At 44.9% G+C, this 26,643-nt stretch overlaps 2 protein-coding genes and 1 long non-coding RNA gene across 4 annotated transcripts; 2 read left to right on the forward strand and 1 right to left on the reverse strand.

The window, feature by feature from the left end:
- Positions 1 to 320: 320 nt before the first annotated feature.
- On the reverse strand, positions 321 to 13,182 carry LOC133161557 (uncharacterized). Its single transcript, XR_009716092.1, has 2 exons — positions 13,048 to 13,182; positions 321 to 484 (listed from the first exon to the last, which is right to left on the reverse strand). It is a non-coding gene; the product is annotated as an uncharacterized LOC133161557 (long non-coding RNA).
- LOC133161428 (zinc finger protein 653) lies at positions 357 to 6,249 on the forward strand. Its single transcript, XM_061289929.1, has 3 exons — positions 357 to 499; positions 1,440 to 3,326; positions 4,688 to 6,249. The coding sequence occupies exons 2-3, from the start codon at positions 1,464 to 1,466 to the stop codon at positions 5,009 to 5,011; spliced, it is 2,187 nt and encodes a 728-aa protein (XP_061145913.1). The 5' UTR covers positions 357 to 499; positions 1,440 to 1,463; the 3' UTR covers positions 5,012 to 6,249.
- An 852-nt stretch (positions 13,183 to 14,034) lies between the features above and the next one.
- si:dkeyp-69b9.3 (myocardin) lies at positions 14,035 to 23,381 on the forward strand. 2 transcript variants are annotated; one of them, XM_061289922.1, is made up of 16 exons: positions 14,035 to 14,330; positions 15,206 to 15,364; positions 17,218 to 17,271; positions 17,465 to 17,520; positions 17,604 to 17,676; positions 18,190 to 18,303; positions 18,383 to 18,591; positions 18,691 to 18,831; positions 19,474 to 19,639; positions 19,715 to 19,853; positions 19,949 to 20,081; positions 20,191 to 20,712; positions 20,897 to 20,995; positions 21,074 to 21,217; positions 21,346 to 21,400; positions 21,607 to 23,381. In XM_061289922.1, the coding sequence occupies exons 2-16, from the start codon at positions 15,310 to 15,312 to the stop codon at positions 22,002 to 22,004; spliced, it is 2,358 nt and encodes a 785-aa protein (XP_061145906.1). In that variant the 5' UTR covers positions 14,035 to 14,330; positions 15,206 to 15,309; the 3' UTR covers positions 22,005 to 23,381. The 2 variants fall into 2 exon arrangements, with proteins under 2 accessions (XP_061145906.1, XP_061145907.1); XM_061289923.1 differs by having other exon boundaries at positions 14,036 to 14,330; positions 20,897 to 20,980.
- Positions 23,382 to 26,643: the final 3,262 nt, after the last annotated feature.

The raw sequence follows: 26,643 nt of genomic DNA on the forward strand, positions 1-26,643 counted from the left end.
CCATACTTGAACTGGATGTCATCAGACTTGATTAAAACGTCTCCTTCCTCTCCAGTAGTTGCGGGGAGCCTGCGGGCTGCAGGTTCCTCGGCAGCCTTATTGCCTAATAGGCTGAGCAATGAGCATGGCCGCTGCTCGGACCCGGTAGGCTGCTCCGCCATAGCAACTCCCTCTGACCCCTCCCTCCTCGAGCCCCAGCCAGCATCACCCTGCACACGGCTCAGACATATTTGGTCCTCCGGAAGCGTGCGCGGCTCGGGTAAGGCAGTCCCTTGCAAGCACGGCGGCTGCGTATGGGTGGAGCACACTTTTAATGTTCATTTCTTGAAAGATTCAAAGAAATGCATCCTCAAAGCGATGTCCGGTCGTCGTCAGCAGCCGCGAGGAGCGGCCGTAAAGTTTGTCCTGCTCGCGCTCGAACCCTCGGCTTCTAAAATGGCTGGCTGGAGGTTCGAGGAGGAAGCAGCGGCGGCGGTCTTCCTTCCTGCACACATAAGCTGTAAATATATAACTCTCGTGTGCATGCTTCTCGGCTGTCGGGATGACGCGTCAGTGTGCCGGCCGGGGATGTCGCGGGTTCGAACCCCCGTCACGGCGCATTGACAGCTCGCACCCTCGACTGTGCGTAATGGCGTCCTACTGTTCGACTCGTCTCTTATCGCCTTCTTTTGCGACACAGGGAGAGACTCTAACACGTTTATTGGAATTATTTCATTCCCGTGGTGTGTTTCGATGAGGAAGTAGGAGAGGCGACGTGCAGTGTGCTTCGGTTACACCCCCACACGAGCTCTTTTCGATTTGTTTTTCCAACGCGTTTCATAATTTAACAGAGTGTCAGTGAACGTCACATTTGATAGGACGCCGTGGAGTTTGGCGAGGTCACGTGACAGGCTCATTAGCATCTCGCTCACTTCACTTGACCCACATAACGTGGCTCCTCGGTTTACGACGGAGGTCGGTTCTTGACGTGTGTGCAAGTCGGAACGCGCCATAGCACATCAGTACATATAAAAAGGATGTATGTATTTGTGTATATATATACGTATATATACGTGTGTGTGTATATATAATATTATATATATATATATATATATATATATATATATATATTTATATTATATTATATTATATTATATTATATTATATTATATTATATTATATTATATTATATTATATTATATTATATTTGTAACACACTTTACATTCAGAGAAATCTCAAAGTGCTACATGGCAAGTGAAAACAAGAAAACAAAGCAAAGACAAGTATAAAACAATTGGACGACAACCAGGATGTGAGATATATAGATATATATGCTAACCGTTAAGTCATACTTTCAGTAAACGTTTGTCCGACGCCTACTTCTTGATTACACTTATTTGACATGTTTGTTTTTCTGTGCTCATTTGACTCATTAATCGGTTATGTTCTTAATTTTAAGATGCCTAAATGGGTATGACCCAAAATGGACGGTCAGCTGGCTACAGTCCTATCAAGAGGCAGCCCAGAAGTCCCGAATGGAAGCCCGTGTGCAATGTCGTCCGACCTGCTGGGCGAGAACTCAAAGAGGGACCCTCAGGGGGCATGTTCAGACGCTACAGGGAAAGGTAGCCTCCAGTCTTGCCCCGTCAACCAGGATGCTCTGTCAATCAACAGGAGAAAGCCAGTGGTGGGGGAGACTTGCGAGCCCACATACCAGGAAATGAGAGAAACTCATGGGTCGCGGCAGCCAATCAAAAACCAAGTTGTGGATCCTCCTCTGTGCCAGACGCCCGACGTCCACTCCGCCACCAGACCCACCAAAGACTCGCATTTTGATAATGCACGAGAAACAAACCAAATATCTATCGCCAAGACCAAGGACCAGAAAGTCAATCTTACGGCAGGGACGCATGCTAGTGGAGATGTTTTGGCGACAGAGACCATCCACTCAGTTGACCCAGAAACCCAAAAAGAAGCCCATTTAGCAACCGGTGTTATATCACCGGATCAGGTAGTGAAGAAGGAACCTTTAGACGAGCAAGTCAAAGACTCTCTGAAGGACTTTGCCTGGGCGGAGGAACAGAGCGAGCCGTTGGACTTGAGTCTCCCCAAGAAACTAGAGAACCGAGACCACAGACACGGACGCTTTCTGGACGTGTGCGACGGCTTGCTGATTATGGAGGTGGACGAATACGAGGGTGAGGGAGACCGGGACGTGGTGGAGGAGGATGAAGAGGAACTGCCTTCCTTTTACAATGCCTCTGTCTTTGCCCAGGATCTTCTTCTCATAGACGACCAGGGCATTCCATACACCCTCACCCCAGATGGGCTAAGGGTGCCGCAAGTGGACGTCACCGCCTCCGAGGGCCCGGTCGAGAACGACAAGGCCTCGCAGTTGCCTGGCTCAGCAGGTTCAGACCTCACCCAAAGTTTGGCTGATGCACTAAATGCACCTTCCGGTGACGCGACGCCCTCACAGGTGTCCGAGTCGCCTTCTCTGACACCACAAGTCTTCAGCGGTTTGGCTCTAAAGTCCTCTAAAGAATCTGGACCATCCCTCTCCAACCAGCCCATCCAGATTCTTACCACACCTTCCTCTAGTACTCCAATCCTGCTCTCCTCTGCTCCACTGAGTCTTTCTCTTCCAATCTCTGTCACCCCCAACACTGCTGGTACTTCTGCCCCGATGTTCCTTCTCCTTTCCACCGGTGACTCCACCTCCACCCCAATCGCTATCCTGAACCCCTCAACCGGTCAGCTATCCCAGATTTCCCTTTCTATGGCTTCCAGTAGCACGTTGACTCAGCCTGTTATGGGATTGGGACTGAACAATCCCCCTGTGATCCTATCAGGAGGTTCCGGTAGTATCCTCACCTCGAGTCTGGCCACCGTTTCCTCCTCACTCGTACCTACTCACGTCGACTCCCCTGTCGGAATTCAAGCCATACCTCCCGAGCAGGTCTCGAATGAGAACGATAAGCCATCATCTCTTACAGCAACCACTGCTACTTTGACACCTGACCCATCAAATGCCCAATTTGTTGACCCCAACCCCCCGGTGGACTCTGAGCATTTACCCCTAGACGACCACATGTACTTCAGTGCAGCCGCTCCTCCTTCACCGCCAAAACTGGAACCTCTGGACCCCTTGGACCCGCTGGACCCCCTTTCCCCCACGGAGTCAGCCAACGACCCTTCTGCCCGGCGGGTGCTCTACTGTCAGCTGTGCCCACGGATCTTCTTTTACCTCTCTGACCTGGAGCGCCACGCCATCACGCACTCACAGAAGAAGCCTCACGTTTGCCAGCAGTGCGGCAAAGCCTTCAAGCGCTCCAGCCATCTGCAGGTCAGTGCTGAGCAGACAAATCAGGAAGCGTGAAGTCGAGGTCAAGATTCATGCCATACCTTTCTTCTGCTCTCAAGCCAAAATAATCTGTTGACTGTAGCGCATTGACTTGATGTTTACAATTTCATCTGATGAAAACCTGTTAGCTCACACGTATCAAACACAGATCCCGCAGGGCAGATCTGGTCCTCCAAGTCATATAATGTGGTCCATGAAATTTTGTGACAAATTTTCCCTAACCTTGACCCTTGTTCAAAGGTACTGCAGTGATCCAACATAAAATGGATGAAGAGCAATTCATTTGTGTTATGATAGGGTGAGCATCACAGAGAAATCTTGCTAGCTTAGGGCCAAGAAGTACAACTTGTTAACGCTCTAGCTTCACTCTAAACAACAACAAAAATAACCATAAACAAAACCTCGTCGCTAAACAGTGTCGCTCAGTTCTGGGCAGCAAACATGACTAATGTTATACTACTTTTGGCAGGATGTCAAATGTGTTAACTATTGAAACAGCATAACATGAATCTGATTATAAGTGGAAATATTTAAAATGGATTAATATTTGAATGGTTTTTCCCATTCAACAATTTGAATCCACTTGTGTTAGCTTTTAGCATTAGCTAGTTAGCCAACCCTGTTATTGTTTTCCTCTGCGATTATTAGCTAATGCAAAAATGTTTCGGCGGTTGCTTGCTTTACAGGCAATTTAGGAATCATAGCACTGAGGCTAAACCTAGCTCGAGACACCAAATTTTGTTGAATTTGTTGTCTTTTTTTGCATTTGCTAGCTAAGCTAACATATTTCAACAGTTTTTGGAACTATAGCTTCAGGTCTGAATTGAATTGAACCGAACAGTTTGAATTACCGTATTTTCCGGCCTATAAGGCGCACCGGACTATAAGGCGCACCTTCAATGAATGGCCCATTTTAAAACTTTGTCCTTATATAAGGCGCACCGGACTATAAGGCACACTATTAATGCATCATGTCAGATTTTTTATCCAAATCAAATCATTCTCCATTTTATCTTTTTTATTTCAACTTCAGACGTAACAAATTACTTCATAATCACAAAATAATGATCCATAGTCTTTTTGATTCATGATTGATAGTCTTCAGCGGGCCACTTATGATTGATTTCATGACACAATGCTTCGGGCCAGTTTCAATTTAGGAATTTGGTCCATATATAAGGCGCACCGGACTACAAGGCGCACTGTCGGCTTTTGAGAAAATTCTAGGTTTTTAGGTGCGCCTTATAGTCCGGAAAATACGGTACTTTAAGTAGAGGTACCAGTAGGCTATATTTCGGTTGTGTTAAAAAAAAATCTTTCTTGTCCTTGATTCGTTCTGCCAGAGACACAAGCACATCCACACGGGTCAGAGGAACTTCGTGTGTCCCATCTGTGCCAAACGCTTCAGGGAGGCCGGCGAGCTCCAGCGCCACCAACGGGTTCACACGGGCGAGAAGCCCTACCAGTGCCAACTTTGCCACACGCGCTTTGCCGAGCGCAACACACTGCGACGCCACACCAAGCGCAAGCATCCCTTCCACCAAGTGGCCGTGGACATGCTTAACGATCGCGGCGGCGTTCGTCACGAAGAAGAAGAGGAACCCGCAGAATGGTACAGCTCCACTGTGTCTCACCTTGAAAACTCTGAGTCCGAAACGGAGAGTTAAAATGTCACAAACCTACGGGTTAAGACGGGAACACTTGCAATATTAATATTTATGTTTCAAAAACGACTTAATTTATATGAATGTATGCTATTCCCGTTGCATTTAAAGACCCCGTAAAGTGATTACAGAGAATTATTTCGAAATACGTTCGACTTGTTTGAAGGTAGTTGGTGAGAAAGTGCAAAGACTCCGAAGTCTAATGAGGATGTATAGCGTTAATATTTTTTTAGGGACCAAAACGGCGCCCAATAATGCACTTCAGGATCTGTCAAGAGTTCCCCCTCTTGTAATATATCAGAACTTGTGCACTTTTGTTCGCCTCAGCGGTTATCCAGTGCAAATACGACATTCATTTAGTCTCAGATAGTCGGCTGCCATGGCTGCTGTAAAATGCATCGTCGCAAGTAGTGAAGGCGTAAGAGCGCGGTAATTCTATTCTTATTTTTTAAAGACATAACAGCCAGTGTTTTTAGAGGAGTCATACACTATTGTTGTTGAATTAGAGTGCCTCGTTGTTGTGCCGTGTGAAAGCTCCTGGTGAGTGATATTCCGGCCACTGAAGGCAGAAGAAAGATGCTAGTTGAGCTAGCATGGAAGAGGTATTTGATTGGCAGTTAAGTGGGGACGTGGTTTGAGTACATTTGGTGGACACGCCCACAGCGTTGGTGAGCAGAGACAGCGGCTTGATTTTTCATAATTAGGAAGCGTCATTTCATAGACTTTTATTACTCAATTTGGCAGGATTATCATCAATCTTCTCTGTCATGTGTAAACATTCATTTTCACTTTACAGGGACTTTAATGGCCAACAAATATTTTATCATGACCTTTTTGGCTGATTATGACAGCTTAATATCAAAATAGTGATTTTGTTGTAAATTGATGTTTGCATCAAATTGCATTCCCTAACAATCATTGACGAGACCTTCAAGTGCTTAAAAGTAACTTAACCTCTTCTCGGCTGCGCTACCTTGTAGTGAAATCTATATTTCTTAACAGAACAAAAACACTGTGAGTCCTTTGCACTTGTTTTATTCCGCACAATATTCACTTTTTTGCTTAGTGAATTTAAAAGGAAAAAGAAAGCATTCTCTATTTTGTTGCCTATTGATTTGATGTATTTAATACATATCTTTCCAGACCAAACGAGTTATTCCAACACATACAATATTCACATTTTGTTTATTTGTGGACTATATTCAATTGTATTTAATACAGTTTGACAACTTCCAACTTTAGTCTTTGCCCATTTGTTTTTTACATGCTTACAAAAAAGCTCAAAGGTTAGTCTTAATAGCTCCCGCAAAGACGCTTTGATTATTCCTCTGTGATAATTTTTTTTATTTTTTTTGATTGTACTTTTACTTGCCATCGCCATTCTGTTGGTCTGCAGAGGTCCCTCAAACACTGCGCCGCTCCAAATAGTTATCAAATACTTTTTTATTGCTCAAATGACCCCACTTGGTCCTTGTAGCTGTCTCATCAAGAGAAAGGCACTAACTTCGGCTTTATTACACTTTGCCAAACAAATTTTATAGAGGGCTAGAGAGGAGGCAGGTGTGTGTGCGCGCGCGTGCGTGTCCACGCAAAGCAAAGGTTATACAGCTCTCAGAATACATTGTGACTCAAATTTAAGATTTAATTGAACTGTTACACGTTTGTGGACTCAGTTAATCACAGCATCCGCCGTTATATTTGTGAACGTTCCAATGGTGCACACAATGACTTCTCCACTACTGCTAATTATGTTATATAATACAAAAAAAAAAAAAAAAAAACGAAATGATGGCCTTTCTGACTCAACTTCCATGGTAGTGCTCGTTTTAACCACATGAGGGCGCGCTTTAATCAGTAATGGTTTCCGACCTCTTCTTGCTTTCTGATTTCAGCATGCTCGCTTGTGACGAAATTCAGCTCTTGCTCAACTGTTGGATTTATGTTCTCCTGTGTGAATGTGTTGGTTTATCTTTTGTTGTGGAAAGATGTTCTTCTTAATTGTCGTTTTATTTTGGAGGTGATTTTGTTTTGTGGTCATGGAAGACTTCACTTCCTGTTCCGGGTTATGTAGCGAAAACTGCATACAAATCGCGATGTGCGAATATGTTCACCCTCCTGTGTTGCGGACAATAAAATAAACGGGCAAAGTAATCAACCAACCAAGTGTGTGCATTATTAAGAGAACATGGCCGAAGAAGAAGAAAACCCTTCGAGCTCAACAGGTTATGGGCCCAGGCGTGACACAACAGGAGGAAGATGGCAGAGGTTAGTGTTCAACGGAGACGAAAACGGTTACGAACTCTGGGAGACAAAGTTGCTAGGCCACATGCGGATAATTGGCCTAAAGGACACTATATTATCGGACACTAATCCAGATGCAGAGAAGAATGCTGAATGCTACGCTGAACTGATTCAGTTCCTTGATGATAAAAGCCTTTCACTGGTAATGAGAGATGCAACTGACGACGGAAGAAAAGCTTTAAAAATACTCCGAGACCACTACGATAGTAAAGGCAAACCTAGAATCATCGCACTGTACACAGAGCTAACGTCTTTACAAAAGAAACCTGAGGAGACAGTGATAGATTATGTTATCCGAGCTGAAAAAGCAGTGACCTCCCTAAGAAATGCAAAAGAAGTCATCAGTGATGGACTTATTATCGCTATGATTTTAAAGGGGCTTCCTGAAGCTTACAAGCCATTTGCTATTCACACAACTCAAAGCAGTGAAGATTTAACATTCACACAGTTCAAAAGCAACCTGCGAAGTTATGAGGAAACCGAGAAATTCGACAACAAAGTAAAAACAGATAATGTGATGAAGGTTAATTTAACCTCAATCGTCTGTCATGGATGTGGAAACCGAGGACATTTTGTAAAAGATTGTCGCCAAAAGGGAACACCTAAATGGTGTAGCTACCATAGAAGCTCGACACACAGTGATGAAACATGTAGAAGAAAAACCAAGTACACAGATGATGCAAAACTAACTGTAGAAAAACAAGAGGACAAGAAAGAAGAGCAGACTTTTGTATTTAAAGTTAGTCAAAGACTTCTGCCTAATGACATAATAAGAGAAGGACTAATGGTGGACTGTGGTGCTACTTCACACATCATTACGGAGAAGAACAAGTTCATAAAGTTTGATGAGACTTTTGATCCTGAGAAACACTACATGGAGCTTGCTGATGGATCCAGGACAAATAACGTCGCACTCAAGAGGGGAGATGCCAACGTCTCTCTACAGGACGTACAAGGACACTATACCACCATCACGTTGAGAGATGCTCTGTTCATCCCATCCTACCCTCAGAGCATATTTTCAGTGAAGGCAGCTACAACCTATGGAGCACAGGTGATCTTCAAGAAGGGACAGAGTGAACTGGTGAACAAAGATGGGACAGTCTTCTACATCGAAGAATACAACAGACTCTACTATTTGAAAACGGTAAATAATGAAACATCATTCAATGACATGATGTCCTGTGACACTGTTAATCTGACTTGTGATGTGAAAACATGGCATGAAATTTTAGGACATTGTAATGTTAGAGATGTGTTAAAGCTACCTGATGTTGTGAAGGGCATGAAAATCACAGGCAGTGACATGTTAGATTGTAATGTGTGCACAGAAGGGAAATTCACTAACGACAGAAACAGAAAAAGTGACCCAAAAGCGAGTGTGCCATTACAGTTGGTGCACACTGATCTAGCCGGCCCCATTGAACCAATTGGCCAAAGTGGTCACAAATATGCTATAATATTCACAGATGATTATTCAGGGGCAGTGTCAGTTTACTTTCTAAAACAGAAAAGTGACACCACAGAGGCCACAGCAAAGTTTCTAGCTGACTGTGCACCATATGGCAATGTTAAATGCATTAGATCTGACAATGGCACTGAATTCACAAGCAGTTCCTTCCAGTCTCTTTTAAGGGAAAAAGGTATAAAGCATGAGACATCTGCACCATATTCTCCTCATCAGAATGGCACAGCTGAGAGACAATGGAGAACTCTCTTTGAAATGGGGAGGTGTCTTTTACTAGAAAAGGGGCTGCCAAAAGAACTATGGCCTTATGCCATTCAAAATGCAGCACACACTCGCAACCGATGCTACAGTAACAGGACTAAAAGTACACCATATCAGATGTTAACAGGGAAAAGACCAGATCTCTCAAAACTATGGATATTTGGGTCAGACTGTTATGCATACATACATGATCACAAGAAACTTGATCCCAGATGTGGAAAAGGAATATTTGTGGGGTATAGTAAAAATAGCCCAGCATACCTGGTTTATTACCCCCACACCGGAAAAGTGTCAAAACACAGACTCGTGAGATTTATCAAAAAGAACACGGTTGAACAACAAACACAGACTGATGAATGTGACACAGAAATTCAGACTTATGAGCATGTAGTGCCTTCAAAGGAAAGTACAGAACAGCAAAATGAAAATGCAGCAGAGAATAGAACTCCTCGAGAGGAAGAAATCAACACAAATGAACCAAACCTTGACACAGAAAGAAATGAGGGTGATGATCAAAACCAAACTGAACGATACCCTAACAGAGAAAGAAAACCTCCTAAATATTTAGAGGATTACATATCTAACTGCAGAGTGCTAGATAATGTAAATTCTTTAAGTGTTGATTATTGTTACAGAGCAACATGTGGAATTCCCCAAACCTATAAAGAGGCACTGATGTCACCAGAGGCAACAAGGTGGAAACAGGCAATGACAGAAGAAATCAAATCTCTGAAAGAGAATGACACATTTGAACTGACTACTTTACCTACTGGTAGAAATACCATTGGAGGAAAATGGGTCTACGCCCTCAAAGAAAATGAACAAGGACAAATATTTAAAGCCAGGTTTGTAGCAAAAGGTTACAACCAAACACAAGGAATAGACTACCAAGAGACATTTGCACCAACAGCAAACATGACATCTGTACGAACCCTAATGCAAATATCAGTCCAGAATGATCTTATTATCCACCAAATGGATGTTAAAACTGCATATTTGCATGCTCCCATTGAGGAAGAAATATACATGGACCAACCAGAAGGTTTTGAGCAAACAGAGTCAGGAGAAAATTTGGTGTACAAATTAAAGAAATCCCTTTACGGGTTAAAACAATCAGGGAGAAATTGGTACAAACTCTTGAATGACTACCTTGAACAAAATGACTTTGAAAGAAACCTTTCTGATCACTGTGTATACAGGAAAGACATTGACCATGAAACTCTGCTGGTTATCATCTGGGTAGATGACTTGATCATTGCGGCTAGCAATATTAACATGTTGAACATATTCAAAGAAACAATGAGGTCAAAGTTTAACATGAAAGACCTGGGGAAAATATCCAGTTTTCTTGGTATCCAGTTTATACAAAAAGGGGCTGAAATCAGGATGAGTCAGAAGAGGTACATTCAAAGAATGTTGGAACGTTTTGGGATGTCAGAATGTAAACCCAGATCCACACCGTGTGAATTAAAAACTGACACTACTATATGTAGAGGAAGTGATACAAATGGGACAGTTAACCCAAGGGAGTATAGAGAAATAGTGGGCAGTCTGATATATGCCATGACGTGTACGAGACCAGATATAAGCTGGGTTGTTAGCAGACTATCTCAAACACTAGCTCAACCCACGAGAGAGGACTTAGTAACAGCAAAACAAGTCCTCAGATACCTAAAAGGTACAAATGATTTTGAACTGATCTTTAAGAAAAGCAGTGAGGATCTAGATCTAATTGCTTACAGTGACTCTGACTGGGCATCCTCTGTAAAAGATAGACGCAGTACAACAGGGTACTGTTTTGCACTTACTAAAGAGGGACCAGTAATATCCTGGAAGTCAAAGAAACAGCCTACAGTGGCACTCTCGACATGTGAAGCCGAATACATTGGTCTTGCAACCACTACTCAAGAATGCATGTACTTAATCCAACTGTTAAACGGGATGGACAGAAAAAGGTACACGTGTGTCAAACTGTTTGGGGACAACCAAGGGGCCATTGCTTTGAGTAAAAATCCAGTGAACCGACAGAGGTCGAAACACATTGATGTGAAGTATCACTTCATTCGGGAAGCGTTGAATGAAGGAAAAATCCACACTGAATACTGTCCATCAGAAGAAATGGCTGCAGACATACTAACAAAACCAGTTACAAAAGTGAGACTCAAAAAGTTTCAAAAATGGTTCTTTGGAAATGCACAAGATGCTATGGGTTAACAGCATGAGAACAAGGGGGGGTGTTGGATTTATGTTCTCCTGTGTGAATGTGTTGGTTTATCTTTTGTTGTGGAAAGATGTTCTTCTTAATTGTCGTTTTATTTTGGAGGTGATTTTGTTTTGTGGTCATGGAAGACTTCACTTCCTGTTCCGGGTTATGTAGCGAAAACTGCATACAAATCGCGATGTGCGAATATGTTCACCCTCCTGTGTTGCGGACAATAAAATAAACGGGCAAAGTAATCAACCAACCAAGTGTGTGCATTATTAAGAGAACATGGCCGAAGAAGAAGAAAACCCTTCGAGCTCAACATCAACCTTTAGTATTAAAAAAGAAAAACAAGACTGGGGGGGGGGGGGGGGGGGTAGATCGATTAACACTTGCACATTTTCATTCCGGCCACATGCTAATGCGTACGCATTTTGCTGCACTGAGAAATCTGAAATCGCGCCAATGAACAGAACGCAGCATTAACACGGGGGATCATTTTCGTGAGAGGAAGGACGCTGACGGGTGTTAGTCAGAGAGCGAGTTCAGCCACAGGAAAGAAGCAATTGCATCACCTTTATCTCAAATTACGCGCGTGGAAAGATGTCATTGGTGAGCCTCATACAGGTGGAAAACATCCAAGGTTAATTTCAAATGACTCCATCACCGCACATTAAACCAAACATTTTTTCCGGCATGTTCCATTTTGCTCCATGGTAACCGTAATTGACCAATGAAGCGTTCCACACTTGATTAGTCCGCTGAAAAATCGTAACTTGTATTTTTTGGGGTGGCTGAACAGTCATTTATATTTTTTGGGGTGGCTGAACAGTCATTTAAGTTGGAACCACTTTAAAATATGAAGTATTAAAATTTATAACAACAATATTAGTCAGCAAAACCGAGCAAGTTTGATTCATTTTCACAACTTACAATATTTAATCCAATTGCGCAGCTCAATTTTTACATTTTTTTTTTATCAGAATTTATTGCCTTATTTTCAGGCAACACAGTGGTGGTTAGTGGTGAGCGCATACGCTTCACAGGCTAGAATACGGCTCTCCAAACTACGGCCCGCGGGCCAACTGCAGCCTATTGGCCCGCAGCAAATTCTGAAAACACAATTGAATATGGCCCGCACAAGAAGCTTGAGCTCAACTCTGTTGCACTTCTCAGTTTCAACACTAGATGGAGCCCGCCACACAAATGAAATCAAGCGAAGAAAAACTTTTACCGAAAAGAAGCAAACACGCAGCGTTTGACGTCCCACTAGCATTCCCCACCCCACCCCCGGGAAGAGAAGTGCAAAAAAATATTGGCCCCTGGGCCCTTCACGTTATTAAATCTGGCCCTCCTTGCAAAAAGTTTGGACACCCCTGGGCTAGAAGTTCAGGGTTCAAGTCTCAGCGCTGGGATTTTCTCACTCCCCACATTCCCCAAATTTACGTGCTGGCTTCATTGAAGGCTCCAAATTGCCCACATGTCCCCTCCCCGCGATTGGCTGGCGACCAGCACAGGGTGTACCCCCGCCTCTTGCCAAAGTCAGCTGCGATAGGCTCCAGCTCTGCCACCGCTCTAATGAGGACAAGTGCTGCTGGATCCAATGGCGGCCACCAGAGGCGTAGTTTACCAGAGCAAGTTAAACGTTTGCCTCCAGTGCTGATTTCCGCAACACTAATCCTTTGTTTATACAAAGTGGCAACCAAATATTTAGTTATTAGTTATGTCTAATTTAATGCTTGAACATGTGTTGTATAGCAGACCAAAATATTTTTGCGCAAAGGGCCACTCTCAATGCTCTCTAACCTGTTTTCCCAGTGCACGCAGTCATGACTTTGCAACCGCACGCCCTCACACTGCCACTTCAAAGCTTTGCTGTACCTCCGCAAACCGAAGCCTTCGCCCACAAACCGAAGCCCTTGCCTGCCTCCTGTCCTCTCCCCTCCTTTACAGACTCCCCACCACCACCACACCCCACGGCTCACTGTGGCCTGCTGAACCAGCACACACAAGCCCGTCCATCAAAGGGGAGGAACAGGTGCTTCTGCCACGTCCTCACTTCCCCCACTTTACCATTACACACACGCAGACACACGCAGACACACTCAGACACACTCAGACACACACAGACACACGCAGACACACGCAGACACACGCAGACACACACAGACACACACAGACACACACAGACACACACAGACACACACACACACACACACACACACACACAGACACAGAACATACAGTATGCAACGTCAGGTTTTTTTTCTAGACAAGGTAAAAACATGGCTGATTTAATTTGCCGCAATTAATAGCATGGCGCAATCTCGAGTCCACTTACTTTTTGGGCTAGGAAGATAAAACCTTGCTGAGTTAGCTCACTTTTGCTGTAACTGTAAAAGCATAAGCCTCGTATGTGAACACGTACAAGCGCACGCAGCAGTAAATCACTTTAAGAGATACCCAGAGGTATCCCGAAGGCAGCATACGAGCCCTGCCGCACAACCATTTGAAGCAGGTCCAAAACGCTCCCCGTTGGCCTCGTGGTAATAAAACAGCTTTCTGCCTAGGTGTCACTGTAAGTCAGATCACATGACACAATTGGGGGGAGAGTCGCGTTAACTTAATCCGAGTAAATTGAAAATAATTCAAATGATGATCATCAATTGTGGTGGAAAAAAAGTGCATGTGCTGCTCAATCTGAGAGTCAGCAGATGTCAGGGGGGTGAATTGGCTGTGAGACGTGGCGGGGCGGGCAAGGCCGCAGCGATGAGGGGGAGGGTTTGACGGGCTCTCACAGTTGGCACCCAGGGTCCGTGATGCTTTGGGGGCAGACAGAGAGGGGGGCAGAGCCAGACGAGGCGACTGGCTGACTTGGACGAAGAGCAACAGAAAGGAAGAAAGAAGGACGTAGCAATGAAAGCCCGGACATGAAAAGAACATGAAAAAAGGAAGTCGTCACTAAACACACGACCACTTATTGCGCTCTTCAGCTCTCCTCCTCATTCAATTCCTCTCTTCAATTTCATCTTAAATCAACTCCAGTTCCTCCACCCCAAGGGGCTGCTCAGCTTTTCTCCTTTCTTCCTGTAAGTATTTTTCTCTTTCATCGGTAGCCTGCTCTCACTCATCTTTTACTGTACAGGCTCCACACTCACGTCTTTGTCATTTTGTTGAAGAATAACGTGCCGGTGGCCATATTCTCCCTCTACTTGGCAAAGTGTTTTGAGAGGGCCGCAAAGGCTGGATTTTTATTTATTTAGTGAATTTAAGCAAAATACTCCACCACCAATAAAAAATGGAAAATTATTTGAGTTCTGTTTTGGTGTATTTAGAGAAAGATTTAAAAAAAAAAAAAGAGGCAGAAAGCCAAAGTCAAACTAAACTTAAAATAGAGAAAACGGTATGTTTTGATTTAAAAACAACTTTATAACTCTGCCTAAAACTCTACTAGCTCAATGCTAATGCTAAACACCTTTGACGGACAAACCGATGGCATCTGTAGGGCTGCTTTTAATGCATTAAGCACGGGATATTTGAACACTAACGTAAATAGAACAAAGAGACAGCCTTATGAAGATTCATTACCCTCTATGAAAAAGGAATAATATTGTTGTAGCTTGCGAGTCTTCATTGTTTGTACTTTTCTGGCCCCCGGTGCCGATTTAGGCTGACTGTTTTTCCATCCTAGATTGCTTTTGCTTTACACTGTCAGAATGCTTCTTTTATTCCTCATTTCTACTCGTCATAACGGTTTGCGTGGTTATTAGCGGCGATGGGTGGGCCCGCTTGACACACTGTGATCGCGACAGGCCGTCTGCAGGGAGGACCGTCGACGCCAGAGTTGGCTTGTTAGGTCTTGCGTCTCCATCTGTGTGTGTGCTGTGCCTCTATCAATATCACTTTATGTCTATCAGCGGATTTGCAAGCATTTGCCTCTCTCATTCCGTTGGTTTCCCCGCAGTGGCACGCACAAAAAAGAAGAAGAGGTTCCATTCATCCTGGTGGACACACACCAGGTAGTCCCTCTTGCGTCTCTCTGCCGCGCCGCCGCCCTTCAGAGCCATCATGACGCTGCTGGCCTCCGAGAGGTCACTCCTCATCAGGAACAAGTTCCGCTCAGGTGAGCTCGTGCGAACGGCACCAATTAAGTAGACAACAAACTGCCCATAAATTGTGGAGGAATTGGCTACGTTAACTTCGATGTGTGGAGGTGAAGGTGAGTTGGATTTTCAGTCACTTGGGGTGTCCCCTGATCAATAGCATTAAGTATTTATTGTCTTGCGTATTGCTGTTTGACACTTAATCGATCACGTTATACGACAATATAGTCTACGTAGTTCAGTACTGTAAATAAGCGCAATCGTATTTTTGTAACAGGAGTAACGATTGTATTTTAGCTTGAAGTTTACATTTCAATCATCACTTCCCATTTAGCGTTCCTGTTGCGTGAAGAATGTAGCTCGAGTAACATGTTACTCAATCATGGCTGACATTTTGAGTAACTAGTAATATAGTTACTTTTAGTATAAGTATTGTGTTACTTCAGGAAGAGGTTATGAATGAGAAAGTCTACCTTTGTTGTCTAGCTTTGACAAAAGTGGACAAATGTGGGTAGGCGTCAGCATCAATGTCTGTGTGAGCCGATTGGTCGGCCAAAGTGCATTGATGACTCCGCCTTCAGCGGTCAGAACACATTCCCAGGATTCCATAGACTTCATTTGACGAGCACTTCCTGACGCTGTTGTCGGGTTGGTGAGCAGCTGTTGTCTTTTCGAGCAAAGGAAATGATGTCGTGGTCGTCCGGGCCGTCCCCTAGGTGCGCTCACACCTGCCGGCAAAACGTGATTCCTGGTTTGAGGGGTGGGCTTAAGTGGGGTGTGTGAGGAAGAGGAGGATGAGGAAGGTTGGCAGCTGCTCTGTGTGTGTGCTATCACACATGTACGAGAGGTGAATGCTGAGACCAGAATATCACTTTGAACATATCCTCTCATCGGAATGATTTGTATCAACACGTGTTGCTTATAAACATGCTTACCCCGCATTTTAGGAAAAGCCAAGTCAAGTCAAGTTTATTCATATAGCCCTAAATCACAAGCAAGTATCAAAGTATCAAAACAATTATTTTCAAACATCCCCTGATCTTAAACTCCCAGGAGGGCAAGGAAAAATTCAGAAACCCCTACTGGGGGGAAAACATTTGAGAAGAGACCAGAGGATCCCCCTTCCCGGATGACCAGGCTGCAATGGATGCAGAGAGGGCACATAGAACAATATAAAACAAGCCATTTAGCTTGCTGCTAAAAGACAATACAAAAAGCCATAGAAAGGCTCACGAAAAGAAGCGACGTCGAAGCATGCTAAGGATCCATTATATCATGCTCATAAGCACACTTGAAATAGCTTTTTTTGGGGAGTGCTTCGTTCACCTGGCACTGACATTAAAGTGAATTGAAAAGTCTTTTTTGATAGTACATTTGCTCAACTGTTTTTGTGTCCAAAGTCCACAAGATGAGTTCTGGCAGCACGAGCAAGGATGACGCGAGGGAGAGAGGATGGCGAGCGAGGGGATTACATGAGAGGCTGGGACAGCTGAAGGGGGTGATGGGGTGGGGGGCTGACTAAAATAGACATAGTGAGAGATAAATAGTCACTGGCCTCCAATGCCAACCCTGGGCAGGCCTACCACCCCTCCCCTGCCTCAGTCAGGGCTCACTCAAATGTCTCATCGGCTTCACCTGTTTGCGTGTGTGCTCAACGCTAACGGACAAATTGCGCGGCGCCAGCGTTGCAAAGTCATTAGGTAATGCGAGCCAGCCTCCCATCTTTGCTCGACTCGTCTTTCTCTGTCAAGTGTGATTTATCGATTGAACTGCTGTTTACTTGTCATTCCTCACGGAGCCATTAAGGCCAACTATCATCCCATTGATGCAAATGCATCACTCATCTTTTTTTATTTAAAATTCTGTCTTTCAGTGCTGCAGTTGAGGATCCAGAACCGAAGGCAGAGCGAGATCAATGCAGACTCGGGTTGGTTTTATATGCTTGGCACTCAGCATTAAGGGTTGGAATTGGGGGTTAGAAGGAGTGGAGCTCTTTACAAGACCTAGGCTTCGTCTCCCTCCTTGCACAGTTATTGATATAATAATATGTACTAAAAAAAAAACTAACTGCAGTAGAATCATCATTTTGATTTTTCTTAAGTGTTCTGTTTTTTCTACAGGCGTGAAATCAGACAGCACCCCTAAAAATGAACCAAAAGACAAGAGTGAAGCTCTGGTGAGTTGTCTTGTTTCTCCAAAGATTCACCAATATTCACTGTGAGGATCTGCTTGGCTTCTTGACTTTGTTTCCTGACGCAGCGTCGAACTGACAACAGCGCCGGTAGACATCAAAAGACGCCCCCTGGTGGAGTCACTGCTGGAACTGTGCAAGGTGATGCCCCGGACAAACACAGCACAACGTCACACGCTTGCAAGGAGTGTAAGAAGTGTTCACATGTGGGCGGATGCACTGGCGGAGTTAGAATATTTTTTTATGGAGGCAGAAGGGGGTAGGGGCAAGGATATCACAGTGAGTTTACAAAACAAAAAACAAAGAAATCTTTGGAAAATGCTCATAAAGATTCATTATGTTTTCTTGGGTGTAAATATGAAAACACAAATTAGAGAATACCCCAAAATCAATTTTCTGGTCTGGCACCTAGAGGATCCAAGCCCCCCACCTAGCTTCGGCCCTGGTCAGCTGTCACTTGAAAACAGATGTGACCTCTTAAGTCCTTCAATACAGTGGTGACAGCACGCAAAATTAGCCGTCAGAACTCTTACTAACATCTTTGCTAGGTCTGTCATTTTCAAATCTGAAAGGACTATTTACATTTATACATGAATAGATCACATTTTGGGTTTATTTGAATTTTGCTGCTTCTCTGTGGCTGCTGTTTTTCAGAGAAGAGCGAGTGCGGGGCCTCGAGGCAGAAGAAGGCTCGTCGGGACCTCAGAGAGGGGATCCAAGATCCACCTGCGCCCGGGGAACCTAAAGACAAACCACACCTTAACAACTGTAAGTTACACACACACAAACGAGCACACGTGACTTAACAACTGGGGACCTTCACGTCGTTTCACTTTCATTTCCACAGGCTCCGCCTCTTTCCCGCTGGCCGCAGATGTCTTTGAAGATGACGTCTACTCCCGCTCCTCGTCCTCCTCTTCGCCGGGCGAGCGACGTGTCGCTCCCCTACCGGTGGCCTCGGCCTTCCCTTCGCCATCGAGGTTCTCAGATGACCAATTGCTGAGTGGCTTGTCATCGGTGGGCCCGCCCCTCAATCGAAGTCCGCTTCACGTTCAGGTTAAACGTATTGAAATAATTCTTTTTTCTCTTTTCTGATGACCAACTTTTGACAAGTTTCCGTGACAACTCAGACTTGACGTCTTTGTCCTCTTTTAGTCCGGTTTGGCGTTGCTCCCGGCAACCGAGGGCATCCAAGCGTCAACCGGCGTGGCACTGTGTGAAAGCAACTCCATGGCAACCACCTGTCGACCAAACGGGATCTTTCTGATCTCCCAGACCACGCCCCTGCTGCCAAAGGTTAATGTGCACTCACGTATTGTTGTTTTGGATAATAATTGCTGAGATCAGGAGCACCTAAATTCTTATATTTCTTGTGTTTATTTCTTCACAACAGGGAAGAGAAATTTATGGTTTACATACCATAGTTATTGAACTATTTATCATTCTCATTTAAAATAGCTATGTTTAAAAAAAAAAGATTCCGTTTAATTTTTTAATTTGCTTATGTGCGTATCTTCTAAATAATGTCGATGAAATGCATTAGTCAACATTTGACTTGTGAATTAAAATGTACATGTTTCTTAATGAGATGAATTCACAACAACGTAAGCTAGGTGAAGCTCTTCACCTTAACAAGATGCTCGCACTTGTGTTTTGTGAACTCGACCTTAAGCTGCTGCGCATTCATTACTGTCAATTTGCACTTGTGGGCGCCTGGCGTGTATTTGCCCCGCGGGTTAACACGTCCACACGCAAACAACGTGGCCGCGTGTCAAAGCCAACGCGTGTTGTCCTCTGGAGATTTGTCGTGAGTTTAACCTCGGCTCGGTGCAAACGCTGTCAAACAACGTCGGAAACAGCTTGACATTTCCCCTGCGTCGCATCTTAAATACGCCAGCCTTGGAGTGACTCCATTGAGCCTGCTTTGAACCCTCGCAGACAGCTCGGCCCCCCAGTCCTGCCTGTTCCTCTTCCCCGACGCCCGCCTTCAACCTCACCCACCTGGCACGTTCACGGAAACCGCGGGACACCAAGCCCAAGATGAAGAAACTCAAGTATCACCAGTACATTCCTCCAGACCAAAGAGGGGCGTCAGGTAGCGGAGGTAGAGTCTTGCTTTGATCCTCTCTCGGCCAAAACCCGAGACCAGGTGCTTTACCTGTGGCGTGTGTCTCTCAAGATGGAGGAGCCAAACAGAAGAGCCCTCCAAGCCAGCCGTTCGATGCTGCCAGTTCTTATCTCCTCAAGCAGCAACAAGTCTTTCTGCAGCTGCAGAACCTTCAGCAAGAGCAGCAACAACAACTTACCGTGGTGCCTAGGTATCCACTAATGCTGACTTTCTAAACTTGCAAGTCAAGGTGCAACTCAAGAAGACTAATAACATTTTCCTGCTTATTTTGTTTTATTTCTGTAGAGAACAGAATTCATCTGGAACTCCGCCCCTGAACCCTCAACCCGTTCCCACCGCCACCATCAACCACATGTCACAGGACACGAACAATGTATCCAAACATGAGCTCCTCCCTGCAAATCTCGTTGATCTCAAAGTAAGAGAAGCGATGGCGTCAATCCAGAAATATCCAAGAGCTCATCAGTCATACTCGCAATTAATACTGAGGGCAACCTCGGATGACCTCATGAGTTTTGTCTCCGCAGGTGTCAGAGTTGAGGCAACAGCTGCGTAAGCGAGGCCTCCCCGTCTCCGGCACCAAGCCAGCCCTGCTGCAGCGCCTTCGCCCCTTCCAGCTCCCCCCTTCGCGCGTCACTCCTGCGCCTATCTGTCAACTAGGGGGCAGCATGGAGACCCTGACTCCCTCGCCCCCGCTTCTGGCCCACCATAGCCCCAGCTCAAGCTGCAGCTCCGGAGACTCGCCCGGAAGCAGCCCGAACCAACAGACTTATATGACGGATCACGGAGTCCCCAACGGCATTCTCAATGTAGTGCCAAATGGCCTCTCCAACGCTCTCTCCATCAGTCTGTCTGGTGAACAGTGTGGTCCTATCAATGCTGTCTTCCTCGGTCCCGCCCGTACCGCCCCCGAAACACCAAGTCCCACTTTGCCCATGTCGTCCTCGTCGCCGCTGCAGTGTGGTACCAATTGGAGGACTGTGGACTATGACAGGAAAGAGAAGATCAAGTGCAGGGCAAGAGAAGCCTCTCCCAACACAGTCCATGAAGTGAGGGGAAACACTTTTTGGCATTCTTTGGCTTTTGGTGGAGACCTTAAACTCTCACTAAAGTTTCAGATAGATAGCAGTTTTTAACAGAGATAGTGGAAGTCACCCGAAAGCCGAATATCTTTAACGTTGCGAGTAGCATACATCGTTTCTTCATTATTTATATTTTGACTCTATCTACCAGTTTTGTGCGAGATCCCTTCATCCATTCCTGCAACAGGAACCAGGATGCAGAAGAACCAACCGGGAAACAGACACACGAACTGAGGTACTGTTTACGCAGGTAATCCAGCAAGACTTCACTCAAGTCTTTCATCGTGTAGAGTCGCACAACTGGTGCTTATTTGGCCCCCATTTGTAGGTATTCTGCTCCCAGCCTTGGCCCAGCGATACGATTGGCCGAGACTTTGAGCTGCCAGTGCAGATCACAGCAAGTCCGGTCCGAAACTCGCCAGGCATTCGTAGCTTGGAGGAGGAACTGCAGGAGGCTATTCAGAAAGCACAGGTGGGTCCATGCAAACCAGAAGCTTGCCATCTGCCAGAGATGGCACAAGTACACAAGTTAAGCTCCTCATGTGGTAGACGACTGAGAGTAGAAGTACTTGCGTAACTTGGTTTTCCCCTTGTCTTCAGATGGACCCTCGACAGTCGATAGATGACATTTTGGATGAGTCCATTGCTTCAGTTGGTGAGTATCTCTTCGATACAATAAACCCATAGGTGGCAGATCCAGGTCCAGAAAGTAAAAACCTGACCACAGTTTGTCTTTAGCCACTAGAGTTTGTCTTTAGCCACATGAGTTTGTCTTTAGCCACACGTGTTTGTCTTTAGCCCCATGTGTTTGTTTTTGCCAGCTCTTAAGAAACTATGTGGTCTTTTTGGGTTCTTTTCCAGACTCAGTCAATAGCTCTGATGATAAATCTCCGATCACGTCATCCCCTGCTCCTCAAGTGGATCAGTCCCAAAAATCCCAGCAGGATAGCACCTTCCTGCCTCTCTGCTCCTCACTTCTCCTAGAGCTCCCTCCGTCTCCAGCCGTGATCCCCTCGAGTCACGTCGCCCCGGCGCCGGCGCCACCGCCCATTTGCACCTCGCCTCCGTTGCATTCTGCCAGAAAGTCTCGTAAGCGCCGAGCTCAGGGTATGTTCGGCGCCGCCGACATCCTCGAGACCTTGACGTCCGGCATGCGACTGCTCACCCCGCCGCCGCCTCCCTTTGCGGAGACCGACTTCGGTCTGGATTCGGATCTCAACATCAATCGAGTGTTGGATCTGATGATAGAGCAGTGGTGAGGAAGTTTCTGTATTGTGTAGATATTGTCTTCCCTCTTTCAACTTTTCTCACTTCCAAATCTCTTGCTTTCCTGACTGTCCTGCCTACTACCAAGTAGCAAACAATCCATCCTTCTTCCCTCACTGTCTACCTTCGCTCACATTTCTTAGAACCCTTCCTTGCTTCCTTCCTGAATCATGCACAGTCCCTTCCTTCCCATCTTTCCTCTAATTGGTAATATGCAACATGCGTCATTCCTTCCTTCGTTCCTATTTTCTTTTCTTCCTTCTTTCCGTCGACCATGCTCCCTCCTTTCTCTTTGCCGGATGGAAAGGAATCCATCCATCGATGCTGTCAAAATCATTGACTCCACGGAATGTCAAGAGGTCAATTCATTGCAGTGTTGAATTCAAAAAGCTTTGATAGGAAGAAGACACACACACACACACATGCACGCATAAACAGTGAAAGTTGTTTTAAAAGCACTTGGACTCAACCGGTGGATTGACACTCCATTGCACCATGTTTGCAGAGTCCCCCTCCCCATCCTGCCCCTGGCACACTAACACAAACATGCCTCCAACATGGCAGCACTGGGACAACGTTGCTGTCTGACATACCCCCCCACCCCAAAAAAACTGCCATGGGCCCTGTTCTGGCTGCTCTCAACTTAGTCATTCATAAAGCCCGCTCGGGGGCGTGTAAAAACCAGACAGGGCACACGCAGCTTGAGCGTGGCACCAGATCTTCATCTCCATGCCAGACGCACAGTCGGCATGCAAAAGCTGGCAAAAGCTACATAATGAGTGATCACGCCCCCAACGGGGCAAACGCAAATACACTTGTCCTTATTAGCTTGCTTACAACGAGCGTGTGCTATGAAGGTATTTAAAAAAAAAAAAAAAAGAGTGGTCCAGTTTGGGATCCGCTACAGAATTGCACGCAAAGGCGACGCAGTGCTACGTGATTAATTTCCGCTGATTGTACAGCTTCTGACAGAGACGATGAACAATGCAGTAGCATTTGCGTCGGTGCTTATGACAATCATAGCCATCGACGAACATTTCTTGCTGCATGTATAAAAAGGAAAAAAAAAATTAAAAAAAAAGAAACTGGCAGGAGAGTAAGATGCTACCTCCTGTGACCTCCAGCAACTTCCCCCCTGCCCCTCCCCTCGTCCTTCACGGTCTCGTTCCATGTTGTTTGACCAGCATAATTCTAACCCTAATGATGCGTTTCCTATTTGCCAGCTTACACGTTTGATATGTGTTCACTTCAAGCTGGACAAACGAGACTGGGGGCAACTTTGTGCTGCTATGATTGTATTTATTCTCTAACTTATTTATGCCCAAAAATTGTATTTAAAGCAGTCAGAAAATTAAAGTCTTAATAGATTTTTCACGTCTCCATTTTGTTTTTCATCTATTCGGCACATAATGCAAAATATTCACGACGGATTACATTTTAGTGCTTTAAAAATATTAAAGAATCCCGGAACAAGTTGGCGCCAAATCACTATTTGTAGAATAGACATGGCCTTGGCCCGAGCTCTGTATGGTTATGTGTTAACGCAGAATATCAACAAACGAGGCTAATAAACCACATTATGGACAAACTGCAGTGTATCAATCGTAAATTAATTGTATGTTGCCATTGGTGCAGACAAAACGGAAAACATTTCTCCCTTTGTATACCTTTGGGCCAAAATTGTGTTTTCTTGAAGGTAATAGTGCAAAACTGTGACCAGAGTGTAATGAGGGATTTTCTGCCATGGCCTCGCTCTCTCTCACTCTCCGTTCCACATCACATCTTTCCATCAGCTCACACGCTGCCCGCATGATTTCCCGGTGAGGGAGGCGTGTTTCTTATATCAAGCGGCGGGCGAGATGCTTGCGGAGACGTTTGATGCTCGGTGTGGACGGACGGCGTTCGGGTTATTCACGGATGAGGTGTGGGGGCAATGCTTTGATCACCGGAATACCGTTGCTATAGTTACGATTGTCCACAGTTTTTGATTTTGCCTACTTGTCACAGTTTAGTGCCTGCGGATGGGTATATTAAAAAAAATATTTGTCATTTCTTTATTGTTTGTCATAGCCAACCCCTGATTCGAGTGGAAAACAGGGCTAACTAAATTTTCCACAAGAATTGTCGAGGATAAATAAAATGATTTGATGTCAGTTGTATGTTTTTTTAATCTATTTTGAAATATAAACCTAAAGGGTGCCATGTCTTTTGAATATTTTTATTTTTTATTTGATTGTTTGTCCTATTAGATAAATGTGATTGTTCCTTTAACCAACCAGATTTCAGATTTGTCCTCACAGGCCCAGAGCGCTGTCGATATGTTTTTTTTTATGCTATCAATTACAAGTTACATGCTGTTATATTGCCTTTTTGAATCACGTTGGCACTTTCTATAATTGCAACATGATTGTGGTGGTATACAGTTGTGGATGAAGTCACAGGTAGCAAATGAACCAGCCCCTGTGTTTTGAGTAGCAGAGTAGGAAGAGCAAACGTTTGGCGCCGTCACAAACCACTCACGGGTTGCAAAATCAATCAAATGATATCATTAGCGCACGAGATATACGGACTGGGGGGGGGGGGGTGTTGGGCGCCGGGCCTCGGGAGGAAAACATGGCAGGCAATCACCATGTGATGGCATTCCGTGCGGAAACAAACACATGAAGGAGGAGGTTAACTCGTCAATGGCGGACGTGCTACAAATGTACAGCTCTCGTGCAGTAGCTTATTAGCCTGAGCGGAGGATACCCGATGAAGTGGCCGAGGTGGTCACGGTGCGGCCGCTCGGGTGACAAATGGCTCCGAGCCCAAAGCCGAATTGATTTCTATTCCTTTAATGATGCAGAGCAAAGGTCCTCTACGAGATTCCCGTCAAGTCCCATCAACAATTACATTAAAGGAAATATTCTCAATCAATTTCTCCCTGAGGGTGTCCAAGAATAAAAATGTAGTTTGGGGAGTAGAAAGGATGCTTTCACGTGAATCCAGTCCACGCAGTTAAAGTGAATCAAAAGCACTGGCGAAGCTGAGTTTGAGCGCCCATGTGTCAAAGGTGACTTGGAGCGGTAGCGGCACATCAAAACGTGGCTTCACTTCATCACTGGTGGAGACTTTTTCTTCCCCCGTCATTCTTCTGACATCCCGGACTGTCGAGGCGAGCCTTGCTTTGCTGCTAATTAGTCCAATTAGTCTTTTCCCCGGCAGCAACTCTGCTCCACATCACTAAAAAGCTTCAGAAAAAAATAGCCAAGTACCTCCATGGTGAAGTTTTTTAGTAACAACACTAAAATGTGGTGATAGGAAAATGAAGCTTCAAATTTGCTTCACGAACCAGTTAGAGCATTTTTGTCACTTCATCGTTGGCTAATAAGATTTTTTTTTTTAGAGTTTAATCAGTTACCTTAAAGACACATCTGCTATCATGTTGCCCAGCCTACCTTACTCACGCCAAATCATTTTTGTCCCCACGCTTGCTTTTCGAATGTCACGCGCCACCTGTTGTTTTTACAACCGAGACACCCCAAGCTGTGCGCGTGCAAATCTCTGACAAACTCTGTTAATTTATTTTTATGGGCTCCTCTAAGAAGTTGACTCAGGGGGGACACGGGTTAAGCATATTTATGCGCTCCTACTGTGCGCTGTGTTGACTGCTTATGCGGTGCGGTTTGATATAGTCTTGAAATGTAACAATAGATTAATACAATTCTAAAAAAAAAAAAAAAACCATTTCCATCCCGATCTCTTTATTGTAGTGACGGCTTACACGCACATATGATGAAAAGGAGATGGTGGAGGTTTACGCATGCACGGCTGCACTTTAGAGCGCCTCGTCGTTGGTTCCTCTGCTATTAGCTTGCGGGAAAGCGGGCTGAGGCATATTCACCCGGCGGCCATGCTTCATCCATGTTAATGAGGATCTGAGAGCTCCCTTTCCTCCAAGGTCACACACGCGTGTAGCAGCACGGTTGGGACTAACCACGGCATGCATCTTTATGTCCGCCGATACTCGCAGATGACATTGACCTTGCCACGTGCGGTGATCTCGCTGTGAAACCAAATTCACTCATGGTGACATTGGGGCTGCGGCTACGCTTGCTTACTCATTTGATCAGCAGGCGTGCTGCACACAACCAATCATTTCTGAAAGATTTTTTTTTCTTCCAGCAATTGCAAATGTCGAAAGTCCAACAGATTAATGGGCCGATATGAGGCTCTTTCAAAAATATTACTAGTTGGTCAATTTTGACGACTGCATGCTAACCTAGTCTTATATGTCCATTCAGATGAAATGTTTGCATGTTGCTAAGAGTTGTGATCATGCATGAGGTGCATTATTAGTTTGCAGCTACCAAAACGAATACATTTATTTGAGTTTCTGTATTAATGGCTGACAGAAATTACAATTAGCTAACGCTACTTCAGCTCGGCTTAGGGTTTCCAACTCAGGTTAAAGTTTCAATGTGTCATGATTTGTGTTTTTATCTCGAATATATTTTGGTTTATGACTTGTTTTTGTTGTTTTCTTGTAGTATTTTTGTAACTTTGTTAGCATTTTTGATTTAGAATTTTTCCCAATACTGTTTTTGCTCACTGTTGGCTTTAACCTCGAACCAGCATCTCTGCACACAATGG

Source organism: Syngnathus typhle, linkage group LG10 (assembly GCF_033458585.1).
Source record: "Syngnathus typhle isolate RoL2023-S1 ecotype Sweden linkage group LG10, RoL_Styp_1.0, whole genome shotgun sequence".
Classification (NCBI taxonomy): Eukaryota; Metazoa; Chordata; class Actinopteri; order Syngnathiformes; family Syngnathidae; genus Syngnathus; species Syngnathus typhle.

Excerpts from the sequence above, each read along its gene's own strand:
- LOC133161428 (XM_061289929.1), top strand. The coding sequence starts at position 1,464 with ATGGACGGTCAGCTGGCTACAGTCCTATCAAGAGGCAGCCCAGAAGTC. Across the intron at positions 3,327-4,687 it reads AGCGCTCCAGCCATCTGCAG|AGACACAAGCACATCCACAC; the intron begins GTCAGTGCTGAG and ends TCGTTCTGCCAG.
- si:dkeyp-69b9.3 (XM_061289922.1), top strand. The coding sequence starts at position 15,310 with ATGACGCTGCTGGCCTCCGAGAGGTCACTCCTCATCAGGAACAAGTTC. Across the intron at positions 17,521-17,603 it reads AAGACAAGAGTGAAGCTCTG|CGTCGAACTGACAACAGCGC; the intron begins GTGAGTTGTCTT and ends TTCCTGACGCAG. Across the intron at positions 20,082-20,190 it reads CAAATCTCGTTGATCTCAAA|GTGTCAGAGTTGAGGCAACA; the intron begins GTAAGAGAAGCG and ends TTGTCTCCGCAG.